Source organism: Leguminivora glycinivorella, chromosome 12 (assembly GCF_023078275.1).
Source record: "Leguminivora glycinivorella isolate SPB_JAAS2020 chromosome 12, LegGlyc_1.1, whole genome shotgun sequence".
Classification (NCBI taxonomy): Eukaryota; Metazoa; Arthropoda; class Insecta; order Lepidoptera; family Tortricidae; genus Leguminivora; species Leguminivora glycinivorella.
The window spans coordinates 21,494,968-21,516,700 of NC_062982.1; the positions used below are offsets into that span (position 1 = coordinate 21,494,968).

Genomic DNA, 21,733 nt, shown 5'->3' on the forward strand with positions numbered 1-21,733 from the left:
ACAGTCTGGCGGGCAAGCATGTCCACGTGATAAAGCCTGTCACGTCAAGCCGTTCTTTTCTCACTACTATGAAATACGACAGAGACGCACAAATGCGATAAAGTATATCACACTAGTGTGCTAAGCCCGCAGATTTATTCGAGCCTCTAATTAAAACGTTGACTTAATTAATTGAATTAATGTGAAAGGAGAGGGGAGAAAGAGCGTTGCGTTGATTGATGCGTTGAAAACGGAAAAAAAACCAAACGTTGCTAAAAATTACAAATACAAACAGTTTAGCGCGTGCTTTGCTTTGTAAAGTGGTTGTTGTTTAATTAATTTTCCTTTTTACTCATTGCCCATTATAATCTTGTGGTTTTCCTCGTCGCGTCCGTACTATAACTAATTGGTGAGAGAGTTTTGTGTTAAACGTGTGTTGTAATTAAGTTTTACCATGGCTACTTTGGACGATAAAATCTTGGGTGAGAAGCTGCACAATTACTGCAGTAGCAGCGAAGATGAAGGTTCCGACGACGAGGACAGCAGGAGCGGTGATGAGGAAGGCAATCCTCCGCCGAAAGCGGAAGCGCCCGAGCCGCCACCCATCAACAGTTGGTCGGGGTCCGCGAGTAACACGGGCCCTAAAGGCGTCCTGGAGGATTGGAGGCGCTTCAAACAGCTAGAAGCTGAGAATCGGAAAGAACTTGAGAAAGAACGCATCGCTTTGGCCAAGAAATTGACATTAACCGTAAAGCCGGAACGCGAAGAGAAACAGGATAAGGAACTCGAAGTTCTCGAGGACGAGTTGAATGAATTATTGGACGAAGATTTTCTGCTAAAGTACCAAAAGCAACGGATGCAAGAACTCATGGCTCAAATGAAGAAAACACCCAAATTTGGTAAGGTCATTACTCTAAAGAGTCAGGATGAATTTCTGAATTCTATTGACAAGGAGGACCCAAAAGTGGCAGTCATCATTCACATCTTCAACAACAGTTCAATTGCTTGCGGGACTATGGATGGGTGTCTTAACATTTTGGCTGCAGATTACCCGGAGATCAAATTCTGTCGCGTTTCTGTGGACATCACAGGCCTGAGTCGCCATTTCCGTATTGATGGTGTCCCTGCTCTGCTGGTGTACAAAGGTGGCCAAATAATTGGTAATTTTGTGCAACTCGTCACAGAGTTGGGTAATGATTTCTTTGCTACCGATGTTGAGCGTTTTCTTATAGAATATGGAATGCTTCCAGAGAAGTAGATTAATTATAAAGTATAGCTTTAATTTGCAGTGTCATGTGTTTTGAGATATCGGAGTGAAACCTCCTTGCTATGTATTTATGAAGATAGAAACTCTTCATTTCACTCCCAGTGGACCAGACGTTAATTTATTCATTTTTTGTCACTTGATGCTTGATATGTGTCAGCCAACTATGCCTTGTGAATTTATAGAGTAATTAATTAGGGACTTCATAGTTTTAGACATGCTATGGATAGTTTGCTAAGGCTGTAACTGTTTTTATGAATTTTTCTCTTTAGATCTGCAATATTTTATTCAATTGGACCCAGTTTCCATATTATGTTATTTTACCTATGAGAATTGCAATATACAAGTATAAACTTTATTCTGAAATGCCAATGAGGTACCTATTTGTGTCAACTATTTAACAATAGTTTGTGGTTGTTCTACTATTAATTATAAACAGTTCAAGCCTGAATTAAATTTTGTACTCTATTTCTATAATAATTAGACTAAGATAGCATTAATGTGACTAACTTATTATGTCGCAAAACATCCATGAGTGTACTTACATTGTATTATGCATTTGTTTACATAATTCTGGCATAGTTTCCTGTTTTATAACCATAATCATGTTCTAGAGGTATTATTAATGGGCTTCAATATAATATTTTTCATGTTTTGTAATGTTGGATACAATTGCATTTATTTTAAGGACAATACAGACATACTGAAACTTTGTAGTTCCAGTTAATCTGTATCTGCCCTTAGGGACCGGCCACATCAGAGCGTCGCGTGTCTCGGGGCGCGCAACGGACGTCCGCGCCACGCCACCTGAGTGTAATTCAAAAAACGTCTCCTCAGTACATTTTGTATAGGAAGGACGTAAGGCGCGCCGAGACACGCGACGCTTAAGTGAGAACGCTGGCTTATATTTCACTTTGGTGCTCTTCCATTCAAGTGCTTTTAAAGCATGTACATCTTTATAAATGTTGTTTAGGAAATAAAATCAGATTTAGGCCCTTGTGTTCATATTGTAATGCAATAAATAAATTTATGCTAATTAAATGTAATTAATGGTAGTTATATTTTTAGATGTAGTATAGTATAAGTAAATACATAGTTAAATAATTAGTTATGTTGTTTTCTTTATAGTTGAAAACCAGCTCAGAGCAGGGGCGGCTCACTCCGCGATTCTATCGCCGCGCTACAAGTACATGTCGATGGCCGCGAGTTCGCGGCCCATTCAGTGGTGACGTCCTTCGCGCGACGCAATAAAATTCAATCATCAATGTCGGTTGCTCGCGTGCGGTCCGTTTGTTAATGTAGGTAAGAAATTAGAATGGCAGCATTTTGTGAACATCAAAGGAGTGAGCCTTCTGTACTTGTTGTTGTTGTATGTCCTAAGGCACCCCATAGGTGCATAGGGCCTCCACAAGATCCTTCCACGCCTTTCTATCTTGAGCCACCGCCTTGGCCTCGTTCCAGCTCAGTCCATATTCCCTCAGCTCGTTCTCAACGCTCCGCCTCCAGGTGTGTACGGGGCGTTTGCGGGCCCTCTTTCCTCCTTGAGGCCGCCACTCAAACGCGATACTGGCGCTGTTGGTAGCTCCTCTTCGAAGGGTATGGCCGATCCATCTCCATTTCCGCTGAGCCACTTCCTGGGCGATCGGAGGTTGTCGGCACATACTCCACAGATTCTCATTCCTTATAGTTTTCGGCCAGAAGATACGGAGGATCGACCGGAGGGACTTATTGACAAACACTTGAAGTTTGTGCGTCAGCCCCTTTGTCACTCTCCATGTCTCACAGCCGAAGAGAAGCACGGTCTTGACAATGGATTCGAAGAGGAGATTTTCACGCGGCGAGTAAGCACGTTTGAATCCCAAACAGGCTTGAGTTGAGCAAATGCAGCTTTTGCCTTCTTAATTCTGCTCTCGACGTCATCGTCTGCACCTCCCTGACACGACAGTGTACTGCCGAGGTACACAAACTTGGAGACTGATTCAAGGCGGTCGTTTTTGAGCAACAAAGGTTCCTTACAAGCTGATTGTACTCGCATATTGACAGTCTTCCGTCGGTTGATTCGCAGGCCCATGGCTTCAGCTTCCTCTTGAAGACTCTCAAGTTTTGCTTTTAGATGGGCTAAAGATGGCGAAATCAGCACGATGTCATCGGCGTAATCAAGATCTTCCAGTACCTTTGTATGCCAGGAAATGCCTCTTGGCGTTTTGACCACTCTTCTCATGACGTCGTCGAGCAGAATTATAAATAGCAGTGGAGACAGGAGGCATCCCTGCTTCACACCGGCACTTATTTGTATAGGCGCTCCCATTTCCTTTTCGTGTATCACCCTACATGTGCTCCCCTCGTACAAGGAGCGGATGATGCGGATGACACACTCGGGTATGCCCCTGCGACGAAGGCTGGACCACAGCGCGCTCCACTTCACGGTATCGAAGGCTTTTTCAAAGTCCACAAAGGCGAGGAACAACTCCGACTGCCATTCGACACTCTGTTCGATCAGGATGCGTAGGGTATTGGTGTGGTCTGTGCAGGAGCGACCAGGGCGAAAACCTGCTTGCTCGTCCCTCAGCGTCTCTGCCACTCTTGGAGCAATGCGATTGAGCAGTATCTTTGCTAAAACTTTTGCGGCTGTGGGCAGGAGTGTTATGCCGCGCCAGTTGTCGCATTGCGATAGATCACCCTTCTTTGGGACTTTCACCAAGAGTCCCTGCTTCCACTCATCGGGTACTCGTCCAGCTTCCCAGATACGGGTCAGTAGAGGATACAGTAGAGTTGCAGATGTCCCAGGATCGACCTTCAACATGTCCACGTGGATGCTATCAATGCCCGGCGCTCTCCCCGGTTTCAGGGACTTCACCGCCACCAAAACTTCTGCAAAGGACGGTGGAGCCGTTGGCACACCCAGTAGCTCGTCTGGGAGATCATTACTGGTATGCTGGGTGTCAGGGGATTGGGCTTGCTCCAGCAGGCTCGAGAAGTGTTCGGTCCACCTTTGCAGCTGCTCGCTTGAGGTGCACAGGAGACTGCCGTCTTTACCTTTCAGCGGTTTCTTTGCTGTACGTGCCCGACGGCCGCTGAGGCGGCGCGTTACGTCGTACAGCTCGCGCATGTCGCTGCGGCGTGCGGCGGTATTTGCGCGCTCCGCCAGCTCGTCTGCGGCTCGGCGGCGGTCTCTGCGCGCGAATTTCCTGATCCTCGAACGGAGGGCGCTGTACCGTTCTCGGAGACTGGACGTTTCTGGCTCTGTAGAAGATTGCAGCAGGAGATTAATTTGGTGCCTATCTTCTATAAGCTGCCATAGATCTGCTGACATCCAGCTCTCCCTGATCGGCTTCGTGTACCCAAGCACCTCTTCACCGGCTCTCGTATAGGCGGTGCGGATGCGGCTCCAAGTTTCGTCCAACTGCTCATCTTCAAGTTCCTCTAGAAGTTCGTACTGATTCCTGAGACATAGGCGAAATTTCTCCCGCGATTCAGGGTTCCGGAGTTTGCGTACATCGAAACTTCTAGACATCTTCTCGGACTTGCGGCGGGGGACCGCCAATTTTAGCCGCACTTCAGCAACAACAAGATGGTGATCGCTGTCCACATCGGCTCCTCGCCGGTTCCGCACGTCCAGTAATGAGGACCTCCAGGTACGGCTGATCGCAACATGGTCAATTTGGTTACGCGTTACACCGTCGGGGGAATTCCAAGTAGTCTTATGGCACTCCTTGTGTTTAAATAGTGTACCACCCACTACGAGGCTTCTAGCGGAACACAACTCGCCGAAAAGTTCTCCGTTCTCGTTCATGTTTCCGGTGGCTCCATGTATACCCATGTACTTGTACTATTATATATTCTGTGCTCAAGAGTTCAGATTTAGGGCCCCCACAGACGGGAGACAAAACTGTTTTGTCTCCGTCGCTCGGTCTATGGGCTAGTATGAAGGTGCGCACACGAGGCGACGCAACTTTTCATACAAATACGACGGAGACAAAACAGTTTTGTCTCCCGTCTGTGGAGGCCCTTATGTTCATAGCACAGAATATATAATAGTACAAGTAGTGCTCATAGGAAAACAGATAAGAATGAAAATGCGAGTAATATTTTGCAAATTTATTAAAGAGATTTTTCAAAACATCTTACAGATCTTAAATTATGTTTGTTCTTACACTTACAAATATATCGATCTTCATATAGCAGAATACTTTTAAAACTATAAAGTTGTACAATATATAGTTGAATGACGAAAATGTAGCTTTTCAGAATTACGCGTTTGCCGTTATCAGTCTGATACAATCTGATTATAATCTCTTAAATATTTAATCTTCAACAAATGTTACATCATCGAGAATTAATTACATCAAACAGATTCTTGTTAACTTTTACAATATAGTTTTACAGCCGGGTTCAAATACATGTACACACTTACTTGAACATAAATATCTGAACAGAATTTAAATATTACGGACATCAATTTAGAACTCACTGTATGAAATTTGGTATTGATGTAGGGGAAGATGAAACCTACATTAATTATCATATTTTAATTGAAATAAAGATATCATCCGGCATCAAATGACGTTTAGGCATATTATGTCATACATCTAACTAAGGGACCATCCACACTCAAGAGACGCATGTCCGTCGACGCGGAACGGACGTCAGCGCCACGCCGCCCGAATGTAATTAAAAAAACGTCTCCTCAGTACATTTTGCATAGGAAGGACGCGCAAGGGACGTCGCTTGGCGCGCCCCAGGCCCCCGGCGTCCTGTTATGTCCTTCCTATACAAAATGTACAGAGGAGACGTTTTTTAAATTACATTCAGGCGGCGTAGCGCTGACGTCCGTTCCGCGTCGGCGGATATGCGTCTCTTGAGTGTGGACTAGGGTGGAGCGAAAAAACACTTTTCTGGAATTAGCAAACCTAATAGTTATCAATCAATGCCCCTTAGTCTATGAAGCCTTTGTGCAAATTTTCAGCTTTTTAAATCAACATCTTCTGCCTCCGCACTAGGTTTGAAATTTTGAAAATCTCATACAAACCTAAAAATTCAACTTTTAGATAAAAAATGTTTTTCGGCAGTATTATGTTCAGTATACATTATTGATACATATTATTACAAGAAACTACCAAAAATTGCGAAAATAGCGTTAAAAATCGCCAATTTTCAGTATTTTAGCGGCTATTTTGGCGAATGTACTGAAACTAGACAAACTTTGGCGATTCATGACGCTATTTTCGCAACTTTTTGTAGTTTCTCATAATGATATGTATCAATAACATATACTAAACATAATACTGTCGAAAATTTTTTTTTATCTGAAAGTTGAATTTTTAGGTTTGTATGAGATTTTCAAAATTTCAGCCCTAATGCGGAGGCAGAAGATGTTGATTTAAAAAGCTGAAAATTTGCACAAAGGCTTCATAGACTAAGGGGCAGTGATTGATAACTATTAGGTTTGCTAATTCCAGAAAAGTGTTTTTTCGCTCCACCCTAGTGTGGACGGTCCCTAATGTAGGAATTATCGAAACTATAATTGATTTCGCAAGATGAGCCTTCATTTTAATGTCTTGAAATTCCAAATACTTTACTAGCGGCTCCGCCGCTTGTACATTCGACAACCAAGCAATCTAAACGTTTGAATACATCGTCTTAAGTAGTTATTCTAGCAGCTAGCACAACTCCACTACTTCATCGCTGGTCTCAACGCGCCTGCGTTTAGGTGGCTTAACCGTCGGTTCCCCATCATCATCCTCCTCTATAATCTCCATATCGCTATCACTGTCGTCTTTTCTAGAAGTAGACGGGCCAGGTTTAGGTTCAGACCCGTTTGAACCGTTAGCTTTCTCTTTGACTTCTTCTTTAGGGGCGGGCATAGGTTCGTCAGCTTCAGTGACAACGCGCCAAGCTTTTTCTTCGTCTTCCTGCTGTAATCTGACTCTCACTTCGTAATTTTGAAGGAAATCGTCTACTAGTAGAGCGCAGCCGTTGGTCAGGCCGATTTCTTCGAGAGTTTTGTCGTTGTTATGATCAGTTTCTCCGGGTTCTGAGGAGAGGACGACTAAGCCTTTGCCCTCGACGGTGGCGTCAGGTGCTTGCATGTTGAGTCCCTCCTTGAAGGCGGTGTTGAGTTCCTTGAGAGTGAGCTGCTTCAGGTTGCAGGCGAGGGCTACCTCGGGTTTGGGCGCGCACACGTAGCATTTTGGGTTGGGAGGGGTGAGGGCTGAAACAAATAATGGTAATGTAAATAATGTTTCTTAGAAAAAATAAATACACATGTGTGGAAAAGAGTAGAACTGAAATTTATGCAATTTTATGTACTCTGTCTACCCCTTTTGGGAATACAGGCGTAAGTTTATGTATGTATGTGGGTATTCAGTTTCGCTTTATTAATTTCGATTGGCACAAAATCAGTAAGGTACAGGTGATTGTAACTAATCGAAATAGTATTTCATGTTACAATGATTCGTTTGTGAGCTTTTATTGTTTCTTTTTTTTTTTTTTTCAATTTATTTTGGACAACAAACAGTAACACACAAGGCTCTAATAGAGAATTACAGTGTTAACAATAGTAAGGTGTGAGACCAACAACATTGTCCACCGATTACTAGATTTAACTTAAATCTAAAGTATACAGCGCAAGGTAACAATGATATTGAATTAAAGGTACTTAACAATGGAAATAGTACAAAGGTTTGTGAATACAGTAACGCACTAACACAATTTTATTAACAAATATAGGTACGTAACACGTAAAAGGTAGATAAGAAATTACAAAACAAACGACTGCATTATCAACAATTTTGAGGACAAGTAAGAATGGTAGTAAGTACATAATAGTATGGTCTATTGGAGTGACTTTCAATTTTGTTTATTATTGAGTAATTTAATTAAGTTGTTTTTATATACATTGTCTGACATCATGAAAATGTCAATTTCATTGAAATGTAAGTTATATGATTTGACCATCCTGTAAAGGGGATCACGCTCCCCGGCGCGGGTTCGACAGCGCGCATCTGCGAACAGTTGGTGCATGCGAGCAGCGCGCTGTCGTGCCCGCGTCGGCACGCGGTAGCTGAGAGCCCCACTCAGGCTGGGACAGTCGAATTTTAACCCATGTTTCTCTTTTTTTGCCTATAAACCTACGTAACAAAATAAAATTGTGCATAACACAAAATTATCGGTACCATGCAATAGTTATAACACCAATTAAATGTTTTCTATCCCACATAACGAGCACATAACACATAACACACTACACACACAATTTTGATCGTCTGTGTAATTTACGTCTAGGTAATAAGGACCAGATCTTGGCCTGTTACCGCCGTGGAGGTACAAATTACTCATCATGGTAGATTAACCATGACTAATTAATCCAATTATGTTACCGCTACTTGCAATTGCAAGGGCAACGATCGCGATGTACCATTTAGAGGGGGCTACGGTAAAATGTTGCAGTTGTAGGTATATTGAATTATTACAATTATATAATAATACATACAATCACGCCTGTATTCCATAAAGGGGTAGGCAGAGCACATGAACGACTAAAGTTTCAGTGCCACTCTTGGCAAAAAGGGGTTGATAGAAATCGAAATTGTGCCATTGCAGTTACAGGTTGCCAGCCTCTCGCCTACGCCCCATATCCCACAGTCGACTTCTACGACACCCACGGGAAGAGAGGGGGTGGTGAAATTCTTAACCCGTCACCACACGGCTTATTACAATTTATAAGAGTAAAAACTTTATAGGTACATATCGTCACTACTATGAAAAAATCTCGTATCTCACGCTGGTCTTCAATCCTCAAAGTTAAAACGCAGTAAGTCTATATGCATTCCATACACACTTACTACAATTTTCTTTTCATTGACAGACGAAGATACAAGTTTTTTTAAAAGTAGTGACGATATATGTATAATAATTGCAAATCTACAGGATGTCCTTTTTATAATTATAAGCCACCGAGTGAAACGCAAATTTGGTCACCACATCAACACGTGGAGAATACTTGATTAAACATTTATAATTCTACATTATGGAGTTTTCTACATCATCATTTAAAATGACAATTCTACCTTAGAACATAAGGTAAAAATTTGTATGAAACAACTTGTGTACTCCTGTGGATAAAATGCTACTGAGCACTGTGGTGAAGTTTTTTGCGCCTTAGAGGTAAATAATTATAGGTCTGTATGATTTATTCATGATTCAGGCGTCTTATTATTTATTAGATCTTTCTTGTGGTTATACGGTTATACTACAGTAAAGGTATTAGCCATAGATGACTACAAAGTGCCGAAAATATCTATCCTTAACCTTAGCGTATAAGCAATAAAGTTGTGTAAACATATTTTTGGCACTTTCGTTTGAATCTGTAGCACATGGTAAACAACTATAATTTATTGATTACTGTTTTTTTGGAGGCACGTCTAGAGCTCGGCTGTTTTCTGTAATATATTTTTAGAGCTCGTAAAACTTGCGCTATTTTGGTATAGCTTGTTTTTAACCCCTGACGCAAAAACAATGGGGTGTTATAATTTCAACGTGTCTGTCTGTCTGTGTGTGTGTCTGTCTGTGGCATCGTAGCTCCCGAACGGATGAACCGATTTAGATTTTTTTTTTGTCTGAAAGCTGTGTTAGTCGGGAGTGTTCTTAGCCATGTTTAATGAAAATCGGTCTACTATGTCGTGGTCGGGGATTTTTTCAAAATTTTAATTTTGTGGTTAGGTTATTATTTATGCTATGTGGGGGAACAAAAACTGAGATTTCTTTATGGTAAATTATTACTGAAGACGTCACGTAAGTATGTTGAATGTTTATGAAATGGATGATAATGATTTTAATGGAGACGAATAAAAATATTTAATAGGCCATTCCATAAATATCTAGATAGATACAACAATCTCCTTTGTTTATTATTATAACATTTATTACTATTGAGCTGAGACGAGAGTTTCCCCGCAAACTGTGACACATACATAAACTTAAGTAGGCAAAGCACAAAAAAAATTCTCAAGTTGCACTCTTAGCAATCATATCGACAGGTTTCTAGCCTAATGTACCCCCTGAATTTACCACCACGATTGTCTTCTATGACACCTATGGGGGAAAGGGGGTGGTAACTGGTGGCGAAATTCTTAGATCGTCATAACACGGGGGACCAAGAAGTCAATGTGGTACAGTACTGTTACAGTACAGTATGGCCACGCCCGCTCCTCACTGAAAGTGCCAGTTACCTCACAGTTACCGTCTGTTAAAAACGCGCACAATCGACCTGTCATATTTCACTCATACAAGCATAGTACGCGTTCACCTACACGAGCTTAGACTGTGTGCTAGGAACGCGCCTCTTTCATATATTAGATAGCCAGAGTCCGAGGTGTGGTACTGTAACAATAAATACAGTAGTACCACAGATAGTACTGTGGCACCGGTCCCACCGCGAGCTAGTAAGCTATGGCCTATCGGCTATAAAAGAGCATTTCTTTTTTTTTTGCCAATAATTTTTTTATTATTGTTTTAGGGAATTTTAGGTCAATTGTACTCAGAATCACGAGTACTTTCAATCTCACTGGGAGACAAAAAGTGTCCCAGAATTTCCATACATTTTTTTTACTTTCCTCTTTTGTTACCCCATACAACATGTACGGAAAATGGTAACAAAATAAGAAAAAATCGTATGGGACAATTTTTTTAACTACTAGGATTGAAAAGGCTAGTAATTCTGAGTAGAAATAGCATATTTTTTTTCAAAAATATCACACTTCATAAAAGTGGCAAAAAAAAGAAATGCTCAAAAACGAACAAAAGATAAACACTCCCGTGCAAATAAAAGAGACACGGCGATATTGATAGCTCACCGCCGGGCGAGTAACTATAAACATCGAAGTGTCTTTTTTATTTACACAGGGGAGCATATCTTTTGTTCGTTTTTATAGACGGTAGCTCATAGCTTACTAGCTCGCGGTGGGACCAGTGCCTACAGGTTGGAATAACTTACTCTTCTCAGGCACGAAGAGTTGTCCGCGATGGTTGACCTTGGGCCGCAGGTACACGCTGGAGCAGGTGCTGACGTCGCCGGCGAGTATAGCCTGCGCGCGCAGCACGGCCAGCCCGGCCACGATGGCGTTGGCCGTGGCTATGGCTGGGATTATGTTGCCGGCCATCGCTGGAACAATCAATGAAAATGTTATTTAGGTCGAAGACAAAATGGATGACAGATTTGGTAGCAGGATTTTTTTTTTGGTCTCATATAATGTATTTTTTTTTTCAAATGTATAAATGCCATTTTTTATCAATTTCAAATGGAGGGAAAGGTCTTTTAAGATCGTTTTCGCGTAGCGTACCGTGGGATCAGGCAGGCAATTATGGTCGCGCGATAAATGATAAAACATCTGGCCGTCCTTATCGCACTTACTAATAGTGCGATAGGGACGGCCTGATATTTTATCGTCTATCGCGCGACCATGCTACCCGTGCCGGTAGCTACACTCACTGACCAGTTAATCCAATTATTAAAATACACCTTGTATATATAAGCATGGCATGCACATGTTACTGTACTTCTTGAGAGTGTACACCGAGTTCATAAATATATGTACATTTTTTCATCTTAACTCTATGCAAGGTGAAAAAATTTATAATATCTATAAACCCGACTGTACAGTCAACCAATTGGAACCCTAGGCCACTTTAAAAAAACTATGTCATAGTGACGTTATAAATCAAATTGTAAGAAATCTCTTACTGCTTGTCATTTTGACATGGTTGTAGAGTGGGCTAGGGTTCAAATTGGTTGACTGTACAGGACGACGTAAGCTTATAGATAGATAGAATACTCTTTATTGGCAAACCACTCTATTGGCAAAAGATACCGAAAAAAAGATAGAGTGGAGACAAAACAAATGATTATAAATAGAGGCAAACAAGCGGTCTTATTTTATGACCTGTTAAAAATTTTCCGTCTATATTTCTTTCTACGTCTATGGTCGAACGGCGAACACTGGGGTGTGCTCACATTTGATCTCGAACCGGCTCTTGGTGGGTATGTTGAAGATGTGCGCGCGGACGTTGGCGCAGGCCGTGACGAAGTCCATGGCGGCCTTCTCGTCCTTGTCCCACACGAGGTGGTCGCCGGCGGCGCGGGACGCCAAGTCCGCTTGTAAGGCTTTGCAGCTCGATGCGAACACCTGCAAAGAGAAGATTAGGGTTCAGTTTATGCTATCCTGTCCGAAATACTGTTAGTTATTAGCAGAGGGCGGAATTGCTCATGGCAAAAATCAAACGTCAATAGAGTTGGAATGTTAAATTTTATCGACATTTTCAGCTATCGATAAATTCAGTCTCCTTTTACATTTCTGACTTTAACATTAACCTCTTTGATTAGCTATTCGACCATTTGATTTTGACCTCTTTGATTAGATTAAAAGTAAATTGAATGACATTTAATTACCATTTCTGTCACTAGTCCTTTTGAAACTAATTCACGTCTGGAAAAAATGGTTAATCCAAAACGAAAAACAGTCAACAAATGGATAAAAAAGTATCCTTGTCGTACTTACGTCGAAAACAACTCAACAATATACTGATTAAATTTCAGTGTAATCGATAGTCGATAGAATTCAACGTTCCAACTCTATTGAAGTTTGATTTTTGCCATGAGCAATTCCGCCCTCTGGTTATTAGTTAGCTAGCTATAAATCTGGTGGTGGCAGAATAACAGCGTCCGTTGCTGGCAGTCCTTGTGGCCGCTGCGCCTCGAGGCCCTCTGGCACAGACATTAGCTGAGCCACCTACCTTTTCAATTAGTTTGTAAGCATGCCTGTGTACTTTTATAATGTACCTGTTCAAACTTTTGAATAAACGTCTTTATTATTATTATTTATAGTTATACTCCGAAGATAATTAAATATATCGCTGGTGCGAGGAAGCCCTGAAAGACCTGTCCGCACTCGGTGTACCCAACTGGCGTGAAGTGGCGCAGGATAGGGCAGAGTGGCGATCTCTTGTGTCGGAGGCCAAGATCCTTTTTGGGTCGCTGAGCCAGTGAAGTAAGTAATTAAATATATAAATACCAGGGGACACCTTACACCCGTGGTGGGCCAAGTACGGCCCGCGAAAGGATATTAGTTTAAAATCGTTTGTGATTATTGCTAGCACTGAGAAAAAAGTGATTTTTCGGTCTTAATCTGGCCCTTCTCTAAAATACCCTATGGACTTGATGGTTCGAAATAAAGTTATTTATTATTATTATTATTATTTATTATTAAAATTCCTTCAAATTTCGGCCCACAATGAATAACCTAACCACAAAATTAATATTTTGAAAAAACCCCCGACCGCGACATAGTAGACCGATTTTCATGAAACATGGCTTAGAATCCTCCCGATTAACTCGGTTTTCAGACAAAAAAAAACTAAATCTAAATCGGTTCATCCGTTCCGGAGCTACGATGCCACAGATAGACACATACACAGACAAATAGACAGACAGACAGACACACACGTCAAACTTATAACACCCCGTCGTTTTTGTGTCGGGGGTTAAAAATGGGTTAGAAAGAGACAAAAGGTAGACTATGTCACTCTCCATCCCTTCAACTATCTCCATTTAAAAAAACACGCCGATTCGTCGCACCGTTTCGGCGTGAAAGACGGACAAACAAACAGACACACACACTTTCCCATTTATAATATTAATATAAATGTTAGGTTGTTAGGTAGCGAGCTTACCTGTGCACACTCATGCACCGACCAAACACGCTGATCAGGAAGGCCGGAGTGTTGGCTGGGAGGCGCATCCTTGCCGGGCAAGTTGTCCCAGGATAGCGGCACTGGCGGCCTGCAGGAACAAAATGTACACTTGAAACTGTGTTCATCATACTCGCTCGCAAAGCTGCGTTTTCACTTAGTTAACAGTTCTGAGCGAGCATTCGTTGATGAAAACACTTTACTTAGGGATCGCACCCAAACTACGTGACCATTTTTGTGCCGTTTTTTGCTCCCCCCCCCCGCGTGACCAAGCGTAGTATATGCCAAACGAATGCTCGCTCAGAACTGTTCAAAACACTAAGGTCTGCCTAGAGCTTGTCTTCTCCACAGGGTTCCAGCTACCTTTCTTTTGACAACATTTACCTGCGTTTCTTCCATCGATAGTAATTATCTAATATTGTCCCCAAACAGTTTGGAGAATTGTTTTTAACAACCCAGACTCAATGTTCATAATGAAAACTGAAATTAAAACGGAATATTTATATTTCAAGTGGGCATATTACAATGCGCATATGAACGTCAAATAAAACTACGCCGGCTCTAACTAGAGAAGATTTCAATCCCCCCTCAGTTGGAGGGGAATATCCACTATGGGACCGGCAAGAAACTCGGCGGGCCACTTCTTTTCAAAACATTACATCTTATAATTAACATGCATTCAATAAAAAGATACAATTTAACAGGCAAAAGTATTCATCAAAAATATTAACAGACTAGGTACTCTATGGAAATTAATTTAAATAAATTATAATATAGCTTAATACGTCGTTCTTCTTCAGAGAAAACATATCAAATTGTTACAGAGGAAAAAGGTAAGATTAATAACATCATGATGTCATGAAAGTATAAAAGAGCAGTTCCCGGCAACTTTGTACATAGCCATGTCAGCAAATTTTAATTGATCCTATTTTGTTACCAACATTTAGTAATATAAGTCGACTTTAGTAAGATATATACAGGATAATTGTTATAATTAAGAAAATAGGATACTAGAGATCCTTAATCTAAATATATAAAAGAAGAAGCTGACTGACTGACTGACTGACATATCAACGCACAGCCGAAACCGCTGGTCCTAGAGATTTCAAATTTGGCACGTAGGTTCCTTATGTAGTGTAGAGGAGCACTAAGAAAGGATTTTTCAAAATTCACCTCCTAAGGGGGTCAAATGGGGGTTCAAAGTTTGTATGGGGAAACAAGATTAGTTTGACTATTTTATTCGAAACTTCACAGAAAGATTCCTTAAGACATATGACTGAATACGTGTTTCAGGTTTTTTGAAAATTTAACCCCTAAAAGGGTGAAAAGGGGATGATAAAGTCAAAAAATCAATATGGGTATCGTTTTTATGGTTTATCGGGTCGCTGATCACGATAAATACGTTTTTAAAATCTAACGAGGCGGAAGTGAAATATCTTCTCCCCTGTTGTGGTGCAATGGGGTTTAAATATCAAAAATATATATAAAAGATGATATTGACTGACTGACTGACATATCAACGCACAGCCGAAACCGCTGGTCCTAGAGATGTCAAATTTGGCACGTAGGTTCCCTATATAGTGTAGAGGAGCACTAAGAAAGGATTTTTCAAAATTCGCCTCCTAAGGGACTCAAATGGGGGTTCAAAGTTTGTATGGGGAAACAAGATTTGTTTGACTATTTTATACGAAACTTCACAGGAGGATTCCTAAAGACATATGACTAATTATACATGTTTCAGGTTTTTTGAAAATTTGACCCCTAAAGGGGTGCAAAGGGGGTAAAGTCAAAAACACAATATGGGTATCGTTTTTATGGTTTATCGGGTCGCTGATTACGATAAATACAACGATTTTAAAATCTAATGAGGTGGAAAAGAAATTTTCTCCCCTGTTGTAGTGCAATAGGGTTAAAATATCCAAAATAGCCATAAGAGGAGCATTAAGAAAGGATTTTTCAAAGTTCACCTCCTAGCATGATAATTTGACAGGGGCAAGGACAGGGACAGGGACAGGGACAGGGACGGGGACGGGGACGGGGACGGGGACGGGGACGGGGACGGGGACGGGGACGGGGACGGGGATAAATACAACGATTTTAAAATCTAATGAGGTGGAAAAGAAATTTTCTCCCCTGTTGTAGTGCAATAGGGTTAAAATATCCAAAATAGCCATAAGAGGAGCATTAAGAAAGGATTTTTCAAAGTTCACCTCCTAGCATGATAATTTGACAGGGGCAAGGACAGGGACAGGGGACGGGGACAGGGGACGGGGACGGGATAGGGTTAGGGTTAGGGTTAGGGTTAGGGATATGGATAGGGATAGGGATAGGGATAAGGATAGGTATAGATAGGGATAGGGATAGAAATAGGGATAGGAATAGGGGACGGGGACGGGGATAGGGATAGGGATAGGGATAGGGATGGGGATAGGGATAGGGATAGGGATAGGGATAGGGTTAGGGTTAGGGATAGGGATAGGGATAGGGATAGGGATAGGGATAGGGATAGGGATAGGGATAGGGATAGGGATAGGGATAGGGATAGGGATAGGGGACGGGGACGGGGACGGGGACGGGGACGGGGACGGGGACGGGGACGGGGACGGGGACGGGGACGGGGACGGGGACGGGGACAGGAATAGGGATAGGGATAGGTATAGATAGGGATAGAAATAGGGATAGGAATAGGGGACGGGGACGGGGATAGGGATAGGGGAGGGACGGGACGGGGACGAGGACAAGGACAGAGATAGGGACGGGGATAAGAATAGGGATTGGGGTCGGAATAATCGGCCGGCAATCGATACCTAGGCAGTGTAAAATGCAGGTGGCTCAGTGGGAAGGGATTAGTAAGTAGGCATCGGCGAGTATCGTGCATACGTGATAACTATTATATTCAATGTGCTGTAAGAAGATCGTTGTTTGCTTGCCTTTTATATGTTTATGTTTGCAATAAGTATAAGCAAAATGGAAAAAATTGTAAGCGATAATGCAAGGAAGTACTTTTTACCCTACCGACCATAGCGTAGAGATACTGGCTATGTGGGTTGTATGAAGTTTCCCCAGTATAAATATTTATATAGGTAAAATACATACATATTCGTACCTACTACCTACGCTGTGGTCGCTGTGTAACAATTCTACAATCATTGCAAGAATTTCTTTTAAAACAATAGTAATATGTGTAAGGTACAGTCAGCCAAAAAGCAGTGTAATAAGGTTCTTGGCTGACCGTACAGCAAATAGATCAGTTACAATGGCCCCCCAGTCGAGAATTACCCCGCTTTACTTTAATCGAAATAATCGCGGACAGATGTACCTACAAAGAAACCTACGGATCCAAATGAAAACCTTATTTTTTGTAAACGTTTCAATAAGAATACTTTTATTACGCGGGCGAAGCCGCGGGTAAAAGCTAGTGACAAAATAAAACTTACTAAAATCTCAATTCATGAAAAAAATCTTGGTAACAAAATAGGAATAATAAAAAAAACTTTAATTTACATACAATCACGCCTGTATCCCATAAAGGGGTAGGCAGAGCACATGAACTACTCAAGTTTCAGTGCCACTCTTGGCAAAAAGAGGTTGAAAGAAAACTAAAATTGTGACATTGCAGTGACAGGTTGCCAGCCTCTCGCCTACGCCACAATTTTAACCCATATCCCACAGTCGGCTTCTACGACACCCACGGGAAGAAAGGGGGTGGTGAAATTCTAAGCCCGGCACCACACGGGTTTACTTTAATTTGTACAAACTTTTCGAAAACTGCTGAAAATATAAATCTCAATGTCATTAAATATGTACTTTACACAACATAAAATATTTGATGTGCTTTCTTATCTGAACTGTGTCCTCTACACAAAATACAATTATTTTAATTGCTATTCGTTTTTTGTACTTTCTGGTTCGGCCCATGCATGTTTGTCTGTCATACATTTTGTGACCAACCACCAACAAACCAAAGAATAATTATTGACATCATTTACCTGCGTTTCTTCCAAAGGTTCTCCATAGAGAGTAGATATCTGATATTGTCCCCGAACAGCTTTCAGAAGTTTCTCAGGGTCGTAGTTAGTTTCAGCAGCTATAACTCAGGTGCTCTTGCATTCTGTTTTCAACCACTTATGAACCAAAGAATAATTGACATCATTTACCTGCGTTTCTTCCAAAGGTTCTCCATAGACAGTAGATATCATCCCCGAACAGCTTGGAGAAGAGTTTCTCGGGGTCGTAGTTGGTTTCAGCAGCTATAACTCAGGTGCTCTTGCATTCTGTTTTCAACCACTTACGAACCAAAGAATAATTGACATCATTTACCTGCGTTTCTTCCAAAGGTTCTCCATAGACAGTAGATATCATCCCCGAACAGCTTGGAGAAGAGTTTCTCGGGGTCGTAGTTGGTTTCAGCAGCTATAACTCAGGTGCTCTTGCATTCTGTTTTCAACCACTTACGAACCAAAGAATAATTGACATCATTTACCTGCGTTTCTTCCAAAGGTTCTCCATAGACAGTAGATATCATCCCCGAACAGCTTGGAGAAGAGTTTCTCGGGGTCATAGTTGGTTTCAGCAGCTATAACTCAGGTGCTCTTGCATTCTGTTTTCAACCACTTACGAACCAAAGAATAATTGACATCATTTACCTGCGTTTCTTCCAAAGGTTCTCCATAGACAGTAGATATCTAATATCGTCCCCGAACAGCTTGGAGAAGAGTTTCTCGGGGTCGTAGTTGGTCTCCGCGGCCCAGGCTCGTGTGCTCTTTCGTTCCACGTTACCGGTCGCCGTGCCTTCTGATGAGAGGGCTGAGGTGCCTGCATCACCTGAGAAAAGAAAGAGAACATACTTGTTTTTATTGTTTATTTAAAATTTGGTAAACCATGCCACTCTAAGCCCTGAATCGACATGGCGTCAGCCTGTAGAGAAACAGCACAGGGTGTTAGGAATGGGGTGGGAGGAGGTATACCTAAGCCACACCTCGGACACTGGCGATCTAATATATGAAAGAGGCGCGTTCCTAGCACACAGTCTAAGCTCGTGTAGGTGAACACGTACTATGCTTGTATGAGTAAAATATGACAGGTCGACTGTTCGCGTTTTTGACAGGCAGTAACTAACTGTGAGGTAATCGAGAGGGGGGTGGCACTTTCAGCGGGGAGCGGGAGTGGCCATACTGTATGATATTACTCTTTATTATACTGTGCCTAAGCTGCCCAAGGATGGAGTCAATGGAGGAACATGATTCGAGCCCAGGCAGAAGGTAACAGAAATTAATGATTTAAAATTTGAATTAGGCAACAAGGCCCATAACCGAAACCCAGACCAAACTAGGTAGAAGCGATCAGGAGCGCGCGACGTTCTTCAAGATTTTTGCTGTACTACTGTACTAAAAAATCAAACTAGCATATTCTTGAGATTGCACTATGTGGGAGTAGTCTTTTTAGTAAGAGCATTTTCAGAATTTGGGTCCCCCCAATTAGCAAAAGTTGTGAACAAAAATCAACTCGTCAGTTTTATGACGTCAATTAAGCATAAAATGTATCTAAAAAGCTTAGTTTATGTAATTAACACAAAAACAACATTTTTATTAAAATTTCATGCTAAATTATCGTCACAAAACTGACAGTGAGTTAATTTTTGTTAACAACTTACGCTAATTGGGGGTCCCAAATTTTGAAAATGCCGGTAAACAAGAATGCACATTGTCGACAAGGCAATGACATGGATAGGCACGAAAGTATTGCATGATGTCTTTACAGTTGGTAAAACATACCTGCAGCTTCAGGATCTGCTGTATCAGGACTGACATCCTGATCGGGGTCCTCCTCTCCGAACAGCTGGTTGAACAGATGCTTGGCCCACACGATGCAGTGGATGGGCTCCGAGGGAGTATTGCGGATGGTGCACCCTGGGAAGGTCTTCTGCGGAGCCTTGGGCTGGCACTCGTAGCACTGGGTTAGGCCTTTTTTGATAAGCTCTACCTGAAATAGAAAATTGGAGGGTAAATACCTCAAATTCTTAACTATTTATTACATTAAAGTACTTTTAGCAACCTAAGATAGTTCTACATATTTTTTTTTCCATTCTCTTTCAACACCTTTTTGCCAAGAGTGGTTGCTACTAAACTATTTAAACTAAACTTGAGTAGTTCATGTGATCTGTCTACCCCTTTATGAGACACAGGCATGATTGTATGTATATTTTTTTTACAGTCAAAAGTAACAGATGGACTATGCTTCAACTCATGCGCGGATCCAAGGGGGCGCAGGGGTAGTGGCCATACAAATAGACCCCCCTCTGGGCACAAAGCTGGATCCGCGCTTTGAACTTCAGCACAACTTCCAGAGCCATTCTTAACAATTAAGGGGTTGAAAGAAAACAAAATTGTCGTATTACACTGACTGGTTGCAAGCCCATTTCTCACAAGATAATAGAGAAACCCACATCCCACAGTAGAGTTCTAGGATACCCATCAGAGGAAAGGGGGTGGTAACACATTTGGCCGGTTGTTGCAATCCAGAAATGAATAAGGCATCTCACCTGTCCAGCATATCCAGCTGTCCCCGTCTCCACCAGCGGCACGTTAGCAGCGAGACACATGCGGTTGACATGGTTGCGAGCCACGCGGTTGTCCAGCGCATTCATCACAATGTTGAACTGCTTGAAATAACTGACACCGTAGTCATTGCTGAAATGGAAAATGAAATATTGTACAAAATGGTTGGTAAAGTACCTGTGGATTGTGAACGGAGATGCCAGAAATATTCAGCAGGTATTCAGCCAATCAACTGAATATTCATTTTACTCTAACTGCAGTAGATCTGAGTACAAAATTTTATTAAACACTGTGCTATTTCGGCCAACAGTTTTCATAATATTCTAATATAGAATTTATTTTGTATTATTCTGGGCACCTCTAGTTGAGAACCCTTAAATTAAAGTTATATGTGAACTAAACATTTTAAATGCATTTAATGACCCCCACCTCATTAAATGCATTTAAAATGTTTAGTTCACATATAAATTTAATTTAAGGGTTCTGAACTAGAGGTGGCCAGAATAATACATCATGCATTTTAAAAATGCATCATGAAGTTTAAAAAACAATTTTCAATTAAGGATTATTACACCAAATATTTCTACATAAATACGTAAACGAAGAACTGCCGTTTATTGTTATTAATACGGCATTTTAAGGTTATAATTGTTATGTATACACATTCAAAGCACTAACCTGATGACGCTATCGTGGTGCGCAATGATATTCACATTAGGGTTGAAGCTCAGAGCGCTGTCCTTCGCAACCTGCGCCTTTGATTTGCCAACATGTTCTTTGTGAAACAGAAACTGCCTATTCAAATTGCTTACGTCGATGGTGTCAAGATCGATCTAAAATTACAGAAAATTAGCAATTAATTATGAGATTTACGCGTATAAAAATAAGAGTACGGTTTAAATACATACAATTTCAATGTAAGGAAAGCCGGTCAGCACGAGATTTTTCAAAATCTCACATCCTATACCACCGGCGCCCACAACTAAGATCTTTGAATTTGCGATTTCACCCGTCAGGTTCTCGTCGAAAACGCCCGCCACTCGCGCAACCATTTTACTTATTCTACAATGTACAGTTATATTAAAGTAAAAACAACTATTTTCAGAACACTTGCAGTAAAATCTAACGCGGAATGGCAGTGGCAAATTCGTCGAATGAACTGTCAAAATTGGCGTCATTTCGTTAGGTG

The 21,733-nt window shown here is 41.5% G+C and overlaps 2 protein-coding genes across 2 annotated transcripts; one reads left to right on the forward strand and one right to left on the reverse strand.

Moving 5' to 3' along the window:
• Positions 1–96: 96 nt before the first annotated feature.
• On the forward strand, positions 97–1,986 carry LOC125231706 (phosducin-like protein). The gene has a single exon (XM_048137240.1). The coding sequence runs from the start codon at positions 434–436 to the stop codon at positions 1,235–1,237; it is 804 nt and encodes a 267-aa protein (XP_047993197.1). The 5' UTR covers positions 97–433; the 3' UTR covers positions 1,238–1,986.
• Positions 1,987–6,730: 4,744 nt separating this feature from the next.
• LOC125232104 (SUMO-activating enzyme subunit 2) lies at positions 6,731–21,685 on the reverse strand. The gene is made up of 9 exons (XM_048137719.1): positions 21,453–21,685; positions 21,223–21,377; positions 20,529–20,676; positions 19,762–19,969; positions 18,634–18,811; positions 13,970–14,078; positions 12,255–12,426; positions 11,238–11,405; positions 6,731–7,454 (listed from the first exon to the last, which is right to left on the reverse strand). Exons 1-9 carry the CDS (start codon positions 21,594–21,596, stop codon positions 6,904–6,906), a joined length of 1,833 nt encoding a protein of 610 aa, XP_047993676.1. The 5' UTR covers positions 21,597–21,685; the 3' UTR covers positions 6,731–6,903.
• Positions 21,686–21,733: the final 48 nt, after the last annotated feature.